Consider the following 17268-nt stretch of genomic DNA (forward strand, 5'->3'; position numbering starts at 1 on the left):
GTCTTGAGACCCTGGCGCCCAGCCTGCCGGCTCAGCGCCTGATTTACAGCATCTCTTCTCCCGGTGCCACCGGCCTCCCTGGCTCTCTGCTGGATGTCGTTCTCAGAGCTGTGTTTCCTTCTAGGCCTGCGTGGCTTTTATTCGACTTGGGATCCCACACCTGGCACGATGCCATCATATACAGGGAGTCAGGAAACACTTGATATGAAGTGTTTGTCAGAGTAAGAGAGCTTTAAGAATGTCCGGACAGGGGCGCCTGGGTGGCTCAGTGGGTTAAGCCGCTGCCTTCGGCTCAGGTCATGATCTCGGGGTCCTGGGATCGAGTCCCGCATCGGGCTCTCTGCTCAGCAGGGAGCCGGCTTCCTCCTCTCTCTGACTGCCTCTCTGTCTACTTGTGATCTCTGTCAAATAAATAAATAAATAAAAATCTTAAAAAAAAAAAAAAAAGAAGAAGAAGAAGAATGTCCGGACAGACTCCCCTCTGATGTCCTGAGGTGAACCTGCTGGGGTCCCTTCCTGGTGGGTGTCCAGGCCTGTTTCAGAACCCCTGAGCTGCTGTGGGCTCCTCCGAGGAGAGGCGTCTTGCTTATTTGAGGAACGTTAAGTCTACTCCCTGGAGTTCCCCTCCCATGTGCTGGGCCCCACCAGGACACAGGTGCCATCTTGCCTGGAGGGTGGGAGATCTGCAGGACCTCGCTGTGCACTTGGCTCATGTCGGTCGTGGTCTTTTGAGTATCAAGTTCTTTCTCTTCCCTCCCCTGTCCCAGCGTGTTTGGGATTTCAAAGAATGCAGTAAAGTGTTGGGATGAACTTTTTTGCTCCACACTTGTAAATTACAGGGAAAGTTGACTCCTACACTTAACACTTACTGAACTCATCAGAATGTTGCAGGAACTGTGGCTCCAGCTCTGGGACCCTCCAGTCCTTTCTGGGGACTTGGCTGTGTGATTCCCTCACTGGGAGTTGTGGTGGCATCTCTTCCCCAAACCCTGGGTCCTGGAGGCATTAGGGAAAACTAGAGTGTGGTTTTCCTTGATTCTGATCATAATCAGGAAACCCCTATCTCAAAGAAGCAGGTCTTGTGACATTTGGACAGGCTCAGCAACTTTGCCTGTGACAGAGGCTGCTGGGCAGATTAGCAGAAAGCTACGGTGCAGGGAGAAGGCTGGGAAGCTTATTTGGGATGTGTCAGCACAATCATTGCCTGTTTTGGTGACGCCCCACCTCCCCACCTCATTCCCAGCCCCCGCACAGCTATTCTTGTGTTCCAGGGATGGTGACTCCACCCATGAATACACTGGCATGGGCATCGCCCCCTCCCTTATGCCTTTGATGTTATACCCAAGAAGGCTTTGCCTACCCCAGTATCAGAAAGACTTATTCCTCTGTTTTCTTCTAAGCATTTTATAGTTCTAGATCTTACATCTAGCTTTTCAATCCATTTGGAGTTAATCTGGGGGTTACCATGTAAAGAAGGGGGTCTGACATCAATCTGAAATCCCAAACACGCTGGGACAGGGGAGGGAAGAGAAAGAACTTGATACTCTTCAGCATGTGGCTTTCCAGTTGTTACAGTACCATTTGTTGAAAAAACTCTTTTTCTCCCCTCTCTGGGTGGTCTTGGGACCCTGGCTGAAAAATCGATTGACTGTAAATATGCAGGTTTATTTCTGGACTCCCGGTTCTGTCTAAATGTCTGTCTTTATGCAAGTCCTACATTACTTTGCCTACTCTAACTTTGTTTTAAGTTGCAAAATGAGGAATGTTGAACTCTTCAGTGATCAGACTTGAAACCTTTACTTTGCCCACTTACTACTTCCTTTAGCCTCAAGGAAGTTGCTGGGTTTTTCAGGTCATCAGTCTTCTGCTCAGTAAAAAGTGTTAGGTACTGTAGCTTTGAATTACAGTGGCAGCTTCTACAATACTACTGTTTAGGAGAGAGCCGGTGCCCCTCTTTGACCATGGCTCCCACCCTCTGTTCATGGTGTAGGAATAAAGATCTTGGCTAACTGCTCTTCCACCCATCGTAACTGACACCCAGAGATCCAGAAAACAAGAAGCAGGGAAACTGGAGGTGGAATTGCCAAGGGAGGAGTAGGTCTGGAAGAGCTTATCCAGCTGTGTTTCTGGGAGATGGGGGCACTGAGTTGTGACAAAGAGCCACAGATAGGACCAGATCTGAAAGGTGGTGCTCCTCAGTCCCCAGCTAGGGCACCATGCCACTCAGGCCACCTCTCCTGCCAGCCTTCCAGAGCCTTATCTTTCATGTTCTATCCCAGTTTGTGAGAAGCTGCACCTGTCCTTCAGCAGAGGTTCTGTCTACTGTGTGTAGGGCTCGATCCCATGACCCTGCATTGTGACCCAAGCCAAAACCAAAAGCTGGATGCTCAACCGACTGAGTCACCCAGGTGTCCTCAAATAATTTAGGTAATACAGAGTTAAGAAATGTATGTAACACTTAAATGTAGACAGTTAAATGTAGAATTTCCTTATTGCAACTATTAAGGATAATTGCGTCTGATAATAGGACATAATTTTAAGAATATGGTCCATTGTCATTCAAGGATTCTGTGTTTGTGAATTTGCCTACTCACTAAAATTTATTTGTAACTCTAAAATCAATGTTTATAGTGCTTACATGGTCATTTGCAGATGTGTGCAGAGAAGCAAAATGTTTGAGTTACCAAAGAGGCTTACTCACAGATGAGGTTGAACAAGGGGACATTTTGCCTTCTCATTTCAACTCTCATACTGTAAAAAAAAAGTCCTTTTCTTGGTCTTCTGGTGCCATGTATTTTACATTTTTGTGCTTGTTTTTGGATGATTTTGCTTTTTACAGTGGCTTTCAGGAATAGTGCTTAAGTTCTGTCTTGTGTTCTAAAAAGCACAGAAGGGCTGCAGTGTGTCTTACAGAGAAAAATACAAGATTAAGTTTCATTTAGGCGTGAGTTATAGGATTGTTGGCCATGAATTCAAAGTTAATGAATCAACAATATATATTAATGTGCCTTTAAACAGAAACTCACATAAAACAAGTTTACATATTATAGTTGACAAAGGTATTGTGACCAGAGGCTTACAGGAACCTACTCCTTTATGTCCTCTAGGAATGGTGGTTCCGTATATCAGAGTTTCATGTTCATAGTGCCTTTTTAGAATCTAAATCCCAGAGATAATGAGAATTGACCGTAGTTTTTTTTTTTTTTAAGATTTTATTTATTTATTTGACAGAGAAATCACAAGTAGATGGAGAGGCAGGCAGAGAGAGAGAGAGGGAAGCAGGCTCCCCGCTGAGCAGAGAGCCCGATGCGGGCCTCGATCCCAGGACTCTGAGATCATGACCTGAGCCAAAGGCAGCGGCTTAACCCACTGAGCCACCCAGGCGCCCTTGACCGTATTTTTTTTATCATTTGTCACACCCTAGGCTCTAAGACATTTGCTTCTAAGTGCTGTTCGCAAATTCAGATCATACCTCCAATCACTTAGAGAAGTTTACATCAGCATGAGGTCATGTCCACAAGGCTGAATGTGCAACTCTGTCTCAATCACTGTGACTGCCAAGTGAAGAGCTGTAAGTTGCTATCTTGTAATTGGCAGTGTGGTGTCCCAGTGATAACCATAATGGTGTTAGTACTTTGAGCTGTTGGTAGGAGAAACTCGACCATTTTTTTCAGAGGCAGAGTCCAAGAAGGTATGAGTAATGGCCAATAAGGCCAACAGCTGCAAACTGTTTACATGTGACAATTTGGTGGATAAATCAGAGTTTATACAGTTGTGTGTTGTTTATTCCTTAATCTAGAAAGGATATGGTCAACTCTTGAGTTTAAGAATTATGTGCTTATATCATGCAGTTTTCTACTGAAAAAGAAAATAATTAAACTTCCTCACCCAATTTCCTCTCCAAAATTGCAGTCCTACCAAGGAAAGGATGAGAGGGAGAATGTTCACACTGAGCTGACATGGCTAGGAAGATGGGTTAGGAGACTCTGGCTTTTCTGAATAAATCTGATAGACTTCTCCAGGCATCCGAAAAAATAACTTTACATCTCTTCATTTTTATTGTTGGCATTTTGGATTTTTTTTAAAGATTTATGTTTTTATTTTAGAGAAAGAGAGTGCATGAGTGGGAGGAGCAGAGGGAGAGGGAGAGAGAATCTCAAGCATACCCCATGCTCAGCTCAGAGTCCGACCCAGGACTTGATCTCACAACCTCAAGATCATGCCCTGAGCCGGAACCAAGAGTCAGATCCTCAGTGAACTGCACCATTAGCAGAGGTAACTGCTAATATTGTTGCACATATTCCTTGAGTCTTTTTTATCTTTATTTTAAAAAAGCTTGGACTTAAATGCCTGAAACCTTTATTTTATCCCACCCACATCTCTGCATAAGCACACGCTAAGATTTATGAAAATCTTTGAAACCCGCAAAGATGACTCATTGTTCTTGGTCACCAAAGCTTTGGTGAGGGAGGCTCAGGGTTTACCTGGAGGAGCACCAGTATTAGAGACAGTCCTGTTTTTGTACCTGGGTCCCGCTTGGTCAGCCATATAATTGGTTACTGGGCCTCCATTTCCCTATGTGTAAAATGGGGCCACTAACCATATCCACCAAATAAGGGAGGGTCACGCCTTCCGAGTTGTGCTTGCCCCTAGAGGGGATCCTAGTATTTGCCAGTTGCCTTTCTGTTTCCCTTTTTATTCCTAGGAGCTCTGCAAATATGTGGAATTGATGTTTTTAACATTTCAAAAATAAGTTCCCTGTTGCTTTTCTTCCCTTTTTAGTGAAGAATTGTAAATCATGGAAGGCTAAAGACATGGAAAACACCACTCTAGGGTCTTATTGTAGGTGTAAGGAATTCCGGTGCAATAGGAAGTTCCCTCTGGTGCCACAGCCTCAGCCTTCCCTCCCCTTCCCACTGCTCCTCCATTCTTTCCAGGGAACAGGGAATAGTGGTGGGCTTTGTTTCTCCTTGAAGTTCAATTGCCGCTTGTTGCCTGCAGCTCTTACTTTTACCACAGCCTGGGATTTTCTCCAGACTTTGTGAGCTGTAGGCATTTCCACACTGTGGGTCCTAAAGCCTCCAGGCTCCTGTACTCCATCTTGGGGGCCATCTTCTCTTACGCACTTTGCCTTGCTTGCTTTCCTGACCAGGCTGTGCATGATTGGAATACATCATTCAAAGCGCTAGATCTTAATCCACCTCCGTGTGTGAGAATATTTCTCCTAAATAAACTGATCCTTTGTTTTCTCCTTAAAAAAAAAATCCTCTGTGTCTTGGAAAAATTAAAATGCAATTATTGGAAGGCTCTTTGCTTAGCTGTTTCCGTAATGTTGCGTGTTACCTAATTATAGTGGAAACTCAGGCCTGTCGGCTCCGGGTGCTGAGAGCCGCAGGGGCCAGGAACGTGTTCGTGTGGCTTCGAAGTCTGCTGGTTCAGCATCGACTCTTGGGACCGCAAGCTCAGCACAGCTGGCTTCAGATGCCTCCCTTCCCCATTCACCAGATGGCTTTTCCCCGGGGGAGTGTGCACATCTGATTGTTCTTATTGATTCATTGACCCAGGACGCTGCAGCCCCCAGGCTGGGAGAGGCCTGCTGGGTGTGCATTTGAGTCTGTGTGTGTGTGTGTGTGTGTGTTGCATGCACATACCATCGGTGCTGTGTAGAAGCATTCCACCTACTCACTGCTGGACTTGGTGCAGCAACCCACAAAGCATTTTTAAACAAAACCAGAATAGTGACCTTGAAGGCACCAAGAAGCCGGATCATGTACTTTCTGGTTGTCATTTTTCTACTTCCAATGTCTGCTTTGCTGGATTATGATGTCCACGTGCAAAAAAAAAACACATCCTGAGGCCAACTAACATTTCATTTTTTTTCCCCGTTCTCTCTCTCTCTCTCTTTTTTTTTTTTTTTTCTTAATTCTTCAGCCTTGGCCAAGCATGTTGCATATTCCCAAATAAAAATCGACATGCGCTGTGGTGCCATCTCGGTGTGTCGACTGTGAGCTCAGTCCCAGAGCAGCATCTCCCTGCAGAGTAGAGTCCAGGTCAAGGGAGCTCTGCCTCTTGGGACTCCTGGGGGGCCGTTGGAAGGAAGGAGGGAGTGTCCTGTGTGAGGCTGAGGGCCACCTCCATTTGGATTTGTGTCAACAAAGAGGATAGGTGTCACTTTTGGGAAGAAAAAGGTTCTTTTTTAAGAACCTTAAAAAAGGTTCATTTTTAATTAACTTCCCCTGTCCATTTTCCTCTACTTTCCACCAACTCCTTCCCTCCCTCCCCAGTTCCTGTGCCTGTAAGGCTGGTGTCTGCTCCTGAGACACCTGGTGCGCATTAGTGAAAGGGGCCCGCTAAACTGGGGGCAGCATGCAACTTGCAGGGGGCATGGCATCATGGGTGGAAAATGGGCACCTCTCATGCCGGTGGCCACAGTTCCTCTCAGGGCACAGCACTGATGGGGGGAGTCTGGCTGAGACAGCCTTTATCCACCTGGTCACCAGGTATCCCTGGGCAGCACATGCTTGGCTGTGGGGCCAGTGGAGCCACAGCCCACCCCAGAGCCCTTGTGAACTCACAGCAAGGGGAACCTTGAGCCGCTGCCAGTGTGCGCCATGCAAACTGCCCTGGGCCACCACCCACTCATGTGTCTCATGCTGTATGAAGGGGTCAGAGGCTACAGTCCTGGGGAGTACAGGTGCTTCCCGTCCTCACACGGGTTCCATCCCAAGCCCTGGGAGGGGGTGGGGGCCTGTGGACTCCTGGTGTTGAGATAAACCTGGTGTCATTGAGAAGCACCTGGGTAGTGAGGGATGCCTGTCCGGGTGCAGAGACAGCAGGAGCTAACAGGGAACGTGGAGAGCTACCGTGGGGAGTGGCTCACAGCTGCAGACATGTGGCTGTGCCTCAAACATGGCGGGCCAAAGCCCTCTTTTTCACACATGCCTTTCTGCCAGGGTAACCTCTGTCCCCTAGAAAACTCCCCTCCATCCTCCAGAGGCTGGCAGCTTCCTGTCCCTCACTTACACCCTTCCCCTGAGTCTGGCTTCCAGCCAGGGGCCTGGGTTCTGTTCTTGTCTCAGCAGCCAAGGGACCCCAGTCAGGTGTGTGTGGAGATCAGTGAGTTGGTCCATGCAGCTCAGCGTCACTGATGATTCCTCTTCCATGGTGTTCTCTCTCTCTCTCCCCCTCCCAGTCTCATTCTCTCTGGAAGGCTCCTGAAACATTTTTCTGAATATCATGCACAGCCTTCCCTGGCCTGCTTTCTGTGAGCCTAGTGGCTCCTAGGTGCCCTACTCCCACCCTGAGGGTACTGGTCCTGCAGGGCTCGGACTGGGAGGAGGGAAAGAAGGTGACAGGGGTGCAGAACTTAAGGAGGCATCCCCTTCCTCTCTGTGGGTGCAAGCATAGGGTCAGCTCTGGGGTGAGGGACCCTCCTTCAGCTTTTCATGCTGGGGCCTTGCCCCGCTGGCCTCACCTCTTCCCCACCCTGGATGTCGAAGTTGGAGAGCATCCCACCACCACACACAACTCCAACTCACTTTCTGTGCAGAGCCTTGGTCTCCCTCTGTCACCGCCAGCCTGGGTAATTACGATGAAATGAGATAATGCGTGCAAATACAGCACATTGCCTGACATCTACTAAATGCTTGGGTGATCTGAGTGGTGGTTATTATTATCATTAATGCTTTGTCGCTGAATCCCAAAGCAGTAGACACCAGCCCATCCTCCGCAGGAGCTCTGGAATGACGGCTCCAGCCCTATGGCAACATTACCATTCTAGTCTGCCCCTCCCCTCCCCGTCCTGAGTGATGTTGACCTTATGGACTGGCCTAGCGAGGTCAGGGCCTCCCACATTCTGAAGAGGATGTGTTTTTGTGTCTCTGCTGCAGGAATTGCTTACTTAGGAGGCGTGTGCAGTGCTAAGAGGAAATGTGTGCTTGCCGAAGACAATGGTCTCAATTTGGCCTTTACCATCGCTCATGAGCTGGGCCACAAGTAAGTATCAAACTCTGTATTGTTCTGCCTTTTCCAGTTCCTTCCTGAATATATGTATGCATATATATGTTCTTAAACATATGTATTTATGTGTGTGTGTATATATATATATATATATATTTTTTTTTTTTTTTTTTCTTGAATTCCGAAAGTTCTGAAACAGTGCTGCTCTTTGCCTTTGCTTCTTCTGTATCACAGACCTAGGCCAGCAAGCCTGGGTCCCAGTCTATCCGGGAACCCATAAAGATTACTGACCAGATGATCTGAGACTTGAAATGTTCATTTCATGTTCATGTCTCTTCTTAGTGCATACAGTCTAGAGCAAAGAGGTTTGTCTCAGAATGTCTTCTTTGGTTGCGTTTCCTTTCCTGGACCAGCATAATCTTTGATTCACTCTATCGTTCAGATAATGGGATTATCTTCATACTGTTGACTTTCTATTTCCTTGAGAGTCGGTTTCCAATGAAGTCCAACTGTCTTGAGGCAGAATGTCAGTGTCGTAGTTTAAAAGACTTATCAGTTGCTGCCTTTGTCCATGGAAATTCTTCCCTAGAGGAGGGAAGAGCCATAAAACCTCAGAGCCCAAAGATGTTGTAGGAAGGATCTGAGGCAGCCTCCTGGATTTTCAGAGGAGGGAACAGAAGGTCAGAGGGGTTGAGTGGCTGGCCCAAGATTGAGATCATTTGCAGGAAATCTCAGGTGGCGGAATGCCAGCTGACCCTAAAACTGTGGCTTGAGGGTTTACTACTTCTCCTGCAGTAGGTGTCTGTTTTGTATTTCTCTGAGGGGAAAAAAAAACTGTGGTATGACTGCACAAGAACTTAAAAAATAAATACATAAATTGAGGCAGTCAGAGCATGCAGAACAATAGGAAAATTTATACCAGGTTGGGTAGAACAAAATTAAATAGACATCTAGTTCTTGGGGAAAAAACATAAGATGTTTTCTAATGACCTACTGAGTATGATGCGCGGGACCCTAAATGTGAGCTCAACCTTCTGCAAAAGTAAAGTCGGTTTGTAAGGAGAAGCACAAAATCAATTTTCTCTAAGATTATCTGTATCTGTGGATTTATTTGTATTTTTTGGTCTTGTTTTCTCTGGTCCCATTCTCATTTTTTTCACTCTCGTAGATGGGTTTGGTTGTTACCTTTTTTGTGCCTACTGAGTATCGTGATGTGAGCGGAGCAAATGATAATAATCCGGTGTGTATTTCCTGCGATTAAGGCAGAAATAACATGTCATTGGCTAAAAGAAGCAAAAACGAGTAGTTGTCTCTAAGTACACAGTTCTTTTATCTCAACAGTATTTTTTAAATACTGTATTTTTTAAATACAAAGGGCAACAGCCCTTTACCCACACTTTTTTTTTTGCCTATACTACTAGGAAATAATTTTTAAAAATTAATCATAATCAAATATGTATTCATATTTCTGATTTGCTACACACACACACATACACACACACTCTCAAAGCTGTGGTGGAAAGTGGTTGCTGAGAGAAAAACGTAAATCAGTATGGCTTTGGCAAACATCCTCTCTTCTCTTCTTCGTGCCAAAGGTCCCACCCAGCTGGTCATGGTTCCTCAGTATCAAGGACCTAGTGGTTCTGAGAACGCAGTTGTCAAAACATTTTCTGACATGTGGGTTGTCGTGGACTTTTGGATGCATCTGTTTATATGAACTGCAAGATTCCAAGCAGTCTTCAGTGCCAGGGCCCACACTGGAGTGCTCTTTCCACCCATGTGTGAGCACACACGTGCCACACGGAGGCCTTTCTCCTTGGACGTGAGGAGCACCGGGGACCATTTTCTCCCTGCTGACCTGTGTGATTGTGCAGGGCCGCTGGCATTCCAGCACAGGAGGGCTGCAGGAATGAATGGGGAGATTCAGTCCGACTCCAGTAGCCTTTAGCTACAGTCTGCTTCAGTTTTTTGGAGGGCCCTTTATAGCTTGCTATTGCGCTCTAATTACCTACGAAAACAAACACCTAATTGTTCATCAAAGCCAATAAATTCTGCAAGCATTTGGCCTTGCCCCTATTTGGGCGATTATAGTTTTCCCAAGGAAGTCTGTTGTCACTGATTATTTGCGAGCAATGGGAAGCAGGTCTCTGAGAGACGAAGCCACAGTCTCTGCATCTGCAGACTCTTCTGACCAGTTGGGCTCGGAGCCCCAGGCAAGACTGTGTGGGGGCTTGACAAGAGGAATAAGCCTCTAGTCCTAGTGAAGCCACTTGCCAGGCTGCTTCACAGATCTGAAGCCTGTAGGTGGCTGCATATTGGAACAGAGTGGAGTCATTTAACTCCTTAAGTTAAATTAAGTATGTTCTTTAAGTACATGTACACTAAAAGAAGATAGGAGGGTATTCTCGGAGGACCTGAGCGCTGGTCTGTGCTCTTCAAGAAAATTTCTCAGTGAAAGCTTTAGAAAATGAAAAAGAGTACCCTTCTATGTACCTCACCCACTGGTCCCTAAAATTTAATACTGATAAAGTAAAACTTCTCTTCTGAAAGTTGGGTCTGTGCCTTAGCCCCTGGGTGCTCCTAAGTATGGCCCTTCTGTTGCTTACCCACTGTATCTCATATAAGAATCTGTGCAAGCCATTACTCCAGCTCTGAATGTCAGGAGAAAAATTCACTTTCCATGTGAGGTACACGTTGCACTTATTAACAATGAGAGTCCTATACGTTAACCTGATTTTCTCCCTGCTTTGGCTGTCAGAAAACACAAAGGGAATATCAAGCTCATTTTCCTCAATTAATTCATACAGATCCTGGAATTTTGTTTTTCCTCCCTCTTTCTGTGTCTCTTTGTATGAATGATCATATTTTATATATTGTTAGTTCAGAAGTAATTTCTTTGGTACCATAAACTGTCTCTAATCCAATCTGCAATCATGTGGGTTTTAAGTTATGAATTAAATGGAAAATTCTTGCCATGGTAATATCAATAATTCTGCTTAGGACAGGAATTAATAATGTTCTAATTATGTTTAAGTCAAATCAGATCTCATTTACCAAACACCTGCTGTGTTAGATGCTGTGCAATCATTGTGCTATTGATCAGTTCTATGGAGTAGGTATTATTTAGCTTTTATTTAATAGATTAGGAAACTAGTATTACTTTTTAAAAATTTCTAGTCTCTACTTGAAATGATTTGGGATCACTTCTATGATAATATACCCATGTTCTAAGAGACGGAAATATGACCCATGTTATTAAAGACCCATGTTCTAAGAGACGGAAATAAGAAGAAAACTTGTTATATATCGAAAAAACCAAGGTACCTTCAGATTTCTGCCAACCAAGGCAGAAAGGACAATCCATGGCATCCTAGTTGCAGAAGAAAGCCAGCGTAACTGCAAGAGGGACTTCCCTAGGAAATTCAAGTACCTCAGCTACGATCAACAGTTTTCTGATTACCTGAGAAAGAAAAAGGGTGGGAAAGACTGCAGCCCCAGCTTTGGACAGGTCTGAAGGATTTGCTGCTCCTGGTGGGAGTCAAGGTGGAGCACGTGGGAGGTTCTATCTATGTTTCTGCTGGGAGGATGAGTTAGCTCCATGCAGAGGCCATGATAACAGTGACTTTGAGGTTTTCTTTTTTTTTTTCTTTTTTAACATTTAATTATTTGAGAAAGAGAGGGGTTGGAGGGCAAAGGCAAAGAGAGAGAAAGTCTTCAACAGACTTCTCTTTGAGCGCAGAGCCAGCCGTGGGGGTTCTGTCTCCTTTGAGATCATGACCCAAGCCAAAGCCAAGAGTTGAACACTTCACTGACTGAGCCACCCAGGCACTCTGACTTTGGGGTTTTCTGATGAGACTTCATGATTTAGTTGCCTTCTTGGGGTGAAAGATTGCCTCTCTCCTTCAGTAGTGTGCATTTGGGAAGGCAGCTGTCTCCCTGTCTTGCCATGATAGCTTGAGAACCCAACCGGAAATGAGGGATTCCTTCATCCTGCCGTGACCAGGAGAGAGGAAGAGCTCCTGAGTGTGAGAAGATGGCAGTGACGCACCTTTTTCCCTCCAGAGAGCTGTAGCTGACAGCTGTTATTGGTTATAACTGAACTGATAGAGGTTAGGGGGCTATTCCTTGAGAGACACAGCCCAGCTGGGCCAGCACTGTGCAGGTGTTTTCCCTCAAGAAACCAGGACGGGGTGCCTTATGGTAGACCTCAGTGTCCAAGATGTTTATCAATATTTGGTTTTAAAGAGAAAGAGGAACAGTGAGAAGCAAGCATTTGTTTCTCTTGGGCAAGCATGTGCTTTTGAGGCCCCGTGCTGACTGGTCATGGATAGGATTCTCCCCCAATGAGGGTTAGGTCCAGGTCCATACTAATGGCCCATGGGAAAAGCAAAACCAAAATCAGATGACACCCTCACAGAGGAAGGAGGGAGTTGGTAGTGACTTCAGTAGAATATTAAAATAACCAGTATAGTATTTCTACGGGAATTTTAGAATATATTGTTTGCTGTGATTTGGGAGTTTCAGTGTAAAAGGGAGAAAGGAAGCAGTTCTAGAACAGCTGGTGAGAATGCCTTTTGTTTGGGGTGGGGGGTGGGGTGGCATGATCAGGCCCAGAGGAGGCAGTAGACAGTGGGAGATGAGGAGGGCACAGAATCTCAAATGGACATTTAGGGCCTGGGGAGACCCAGAACACCATAACATGCAGTTTGCTTCTCAATCAGGTAAGACCGAGAGCTCCCAGGGAACATCTGAACACAGGCCCATCTAGGTGGGGTGCTGAAAGAGGGGAGGGAAACCGCATAGTGCTCACTTGGCCACCCACATATAGGGGGAAAAAAGACCTATCTTTATAGGTAGAAACAAAGAGCTTTCTCTTGCAGAAAGTAAATCTCTGGTTCTGTTGAATTTAAGAGGCTCAGCTAGATAAGCCTGAGCCAGATCAATTCCTGCCTTGAGTCCTTCCAAACTACGCAAATCTCTCTAACCCAAGTAAATCTACAAAAAGCCCTCCAGACAGGCCCCAGAGCCATGCCCCCTGTTTGGGTTCTTTCTGCCTGTTCTCAGGGTAGAACACTCTTCCCACCTGATCATCCTGGAATTTTTTTTTTTTTTCCTGACTTCCGTATTCCCTTTCTCAGGTCTTTCTGTTCTGGAATTTACCTCTCCTCATGTTGTGGCCTCTGAAAACTTCTCTCTTTGGGGAAGCTTGGGAGCCTAGTGCAGGAGACACATGGGCGTAGCTATACAAGGGGAGCCCCTGAAGCATTTCTAAGTGCCAGTGGCCTGAGCTTCACCCGAGAGTAATTAGGACTTGCCCTCTGTGGGAGAGAGTGCTAAGGAAGGCCCTCCAGGGATTCCTGGTGCATCCAGGGTGGAGTACCATGGCTCTCTGTCCTCAGGGGCTTCATTGTTACTTTCTGGCATCATCTACATTCTCATGTCTGTCTCTGGGCCACCATCACGTGGGCTGCAGCAATGCTGGGTATGATCCTGCTCCCCTCTCACTCGCCTCATAGTCAGCCAGAGTTCCACTCCCTTTGCCACTTCCCTGACACCCCACCAATCATGTGCATTCATGGCGTGGTAGGTGGAGAAAAGCCCAGTTGTCCTGACCGTGGCCTTGTAGACAGGGTCAGTCCTGTCACCTCTCACCCGACACCTGCCAGGAGACCTCTCTGAGGGTTCAGAACAAAGTGTTAAGTGCCTGGCCATGGGAGGAATGTGAGGGGCAGGGTACTGAGTCCCTAGGACTCCGAAGAGAAACGCTGGACTGAGGTTTAGAGATACAAGTGTCCTAATAAGGAGCTGTGTTTGGGGCAGTCATATGTGCACCCACAGAAATGCAAATAGTTATAAGTGGGCTCAGTTACAACAATGTGTGGGGTACGTTCAGGTTTTCAGACCTGCGCGCGCGCGCGTGCGCACACACACACACACACACACACACCTCCATGGGCCACTGGAGCCATGCCCCGTATTTTGGAAGCATTGTCCTTGCTGGCAGAACTGGAAGGAGCACTGAGACATGAGCAGAGCAAGGACTTTGTTCCTCTGCTTAGCCCAACGAGGACTGGGCAGGTGGGATACCCCTGCGTGCTGCCCTGAAGTAATGAGGGAGATCCTCGACTCCAGGCAGTTCCCGTGTGACGCTTGGTATCCTCCCTTAAAGACATTCCTTAAAAGCTAGATCCAGGCACTCTGGATGTTTGTTTCTAGCCAGAACGTGACAAAGTGCAAATGAGCTCCGGGCAGTGGATGTTGGAAAGATGTCTCATTGACACATGCCTAGGGACGTGCTTGCCTGGGGCGCAGCACGGAATGTCATCTGATTCCCATCCTTGAGAATTGTGTCTTGTGGGCAGAGAGTGGACAAGTGTTTAGGGAGGGCGGGGGAGCGGAGGGAAAGGGGAGGAGAGAACTCTTCTGGGGGAAATGTTCTTATTACTGCAGTCGACACAATTCAATCTGAAAAGAATTGTCTCGATCCCAGAACAGGAAGTAAGGAAAGCCATTATCCAGATGTGTGAAGAGAAGAAATGTTTGTCTGTGATCTGTATTAAGAAGGCTGCCCGGTACAACGTGGGGGAGATTCAGAGTGAATGCAGGCCAGATGTGATCAGGCAGGTCGCCCGCTAGCGGATGGCCCCGGCAGCCACAGCTGTTGCCTGGACCCTTTGCCGTGGGGCTCAGACTGGTAGGCAGAGCATAGACCTTAGATGTGTCAGCCTTATATAAAGAAGGTACAACAGAGAGAGGATTTCTGGAAATGTCATAACTGTTTAGAAATCCCAGGGGGAGGGGGAAGTATGCTTTTGTTCTAGTTGGGGTTGGGGTAGTTGTGTTCACATGGTGGGAGGGGGTCTACCTTTCTTGCAGAACAGAAAGTTTGGGCTGGGGTACATTCCCCCCAGGAAGTCTGTAGAAGCCTGGGTATCTCTGGTCTGGTTCTAGAACAGGCAAGTCTCACGCTGGGTTTTCAGACAGGTTCCTCCCTGGTTCTCTGGGTCTCCTCCTCTGTTCCCACTCGGCTCCCACGGCCTCCTGCAGCCTCCCCCTCCAGACTGAAGGGTAATTGGTGGTGCTCACAGTGTTCGGGGCTCTCAGGTTTCACGCAGAGGAGTTTGGAGGGATTCCTGAGGACGATTTCCTCGGCGTTTGGCCCCCGGATCAAAGTCGGTGCAAGCATCCGCAGGGCGCGGCTGTCTTATCCAAATTCCAGAGTTGTGCAAAACATTCAGGCCTCGTTTCCTTTCATTTTATTATTATTTTTTTACATTTGCTGCTGGAAACTGCAGGGTCTTGAACATTAATTTATAAGCCACCCTCCTCCTCATGTCTTCACTGAGCTAGAAAGACCCAAGCTGTCAGAGGTAGCGGTGCCCTGAGGATTTGCAAGGCAGGCCTGCGCCCTGCAGGACTTCCATGAGCCCACATAGCATGGCCCTGAGTGTGGCTTTCAAAAGGGCAGAATTTCCTTCTGGCCCTTTCCAGACGTGTGACTCTTGAATGGGAGGTGCGGCGTCCAGAGTAGCAAGGAATGTTGTAACTGGTGGCTGTTTTCACAGGGCTTTTCTGCCCTGAGCTAGGATTTCTCACAGCCCTGCCTTAACAGACATTGCACAGAAAGTTACCAGGATTTCCTTTGCAGTCTTGCCCTTGATGCAGACTCAAATGTGGGGACAGAACACTTGTTCCAGTTGCTTAGAAGGCCCAGAGCTGCTGTCCTTAAGAGGACCTAGACCACAGCCTTCCCAGATATGCGCAGGCCAGGCCAGGGAGGGAAACACAAACAAAGGGGAAAGCTTCAGCAAGCAGACAGATGTGGTCCCACCTGCATCCAGAGCGGCCAGGCCACATAGCCATTGGCTCGACGTTATCGCTCTGATGGAAACTCCAGCTGGCTCTGGGGCGTCTCTCTGTAGCCCCTAGAGCGTCATTACTATAACAGGAAACGCTACGGAAGCTGTTGCGAGTGTCTGTCTTGCCCCAGGAGTTCTTTGCGTTTAATTATCAGGTGGATTTCCTTGCCTTAAAGGCCGTTGTCTGAGATGGTATTGGAGAAGATGGGAGGAACGTGGAGTTTGGCTGAAGAACCAAATTCCAAAATCCCCTCAGAACTTCCTTACGTTACAGACTATTCCAGGAATGAAACGAGATCCCGTTTTTCTCATTAGATTGCCAGAGCTTCCGGCAGCTTTGGCGAAGAGGCTTTTCTTCTGGTTCTCAGAGAAGGAAGGGACATGCGCAGTCCACTTGGCCTTATTTAGCAGATGGCCAGTTCTCGCCCTGCCTGGAGCTCTAAGTGGCCAGTGGGAGACTTTGAGCAGGAGCTTCTAGCCGTGGCATGGTGTCCTTTATACCCAAGAACAAGCCTGTGCTGAGGCCCAGCCCCTCCCTGTGTGGGTCTCCTGGTAACTGGCTTTACTTACCTTTACCTGGAAAGATACTTCCTGCTCACATGGCTAGGGTTTTGTAAAGACCGTGGGAGGTGGCAAGGGTATACGATACTGATTTCTTTACAGACAGAGTGTTCTGGAATGGACTGAATATTTGTACCCCTCCAAATCAATATGTTGACATCTAATCCCCCTTCTGATCGTATTAGTGGGTCTTAGGTCATGAGGGTCCCCATGAATGGGACTAGTGCTCTTATAAGAAGGGGCCAGAGAGCTAGCTAGCTCTATTTCTGCCACATGAGGATACAAAGAGAACACAGCCTTTTGCAGCCTGGAAAAGGCCCCTCACCAGAGCCCACCATGCTGGCACTCTAACCTTGGACTTCCAGACTCTTAGAATTGTGAGAAGTAAATTTCTGTTATTGATAAACCACCCAGTTAACGGTATTTTGTTATAGCAAAGAGATGCCCCCATTCTCCCAAGATGTTTCATGTCATGCCTGAAATCCTCATTTATCTACTGCCTGCTGCTTATGGAAACTTCCAAACTGAAGACCTGAGGGCAGCCACATGTTCTTGAAGACCCTGCAGACTCTGCCACCAGCACTGTCAACAGTGTGTTCTGGGAAAAGAGCTTTCCTCATCCTCCTTATCCTTTGCAGGCACAGAGGGTGTGGAAGTGGTGGTTTCACCAGATGGTGGTGTCAGAAAGGACTAGTGGGAGGGGTCTGAAATTGTGCACCTAGTTGCTGAAGTCTGAGCAACTGAGTGGTTGTCAGGGGCCCATGTGGGGATCTGGAAATGGCTTCTCTTGGAAAAAACATAAATAAGTAGATGGATATAGAAGGAGGGATGTTATAATACTCTTCACAAGTCACTGGAAGCATTGCAAAGACATGGTTTTGTTAATCAT

At 47.0% G+C, this 17268-nt stretch overlaps 1 protein-coding gene across 8 annotated transcripts in view; it reads left to right on the forward strand.

The window, feature by feature from the left end:
• The window catches only part of ADAMTS17 (ADAM metallopeptidase with thrombospondin type 1 motif 17), a 327093-nt gene that overhangs the window by 126333 nt on the left and 183492 nt on the right, over window positions 1–17268 (forward strand). For all 8 annotated transcript variants that reach the window (XM_082736460.1, XM_082736461.1, XM_082736454.1 and 5 more), the window contains exon 8: window positions 7890–7995. In XM_082736460.1, coding sequence (XP_082592586.1) covers window positions 7890–7995 — 106 coding nt within the window. The remainder of the gene's footprint in view (window positions 1–7889; window positions 7996–17268) is intronic.

Source organism: Mustela nivalis (genome assembly GCF_964662115.1).
Source record: "Mustela nivalis genome assembly, chromosome: 6".
Lineage (NCBI taxonomy): Eukaryota > Metazoa > Chordata > Mammalia > Carnivora > Mustelidae > Mustela > Mustela nivalis.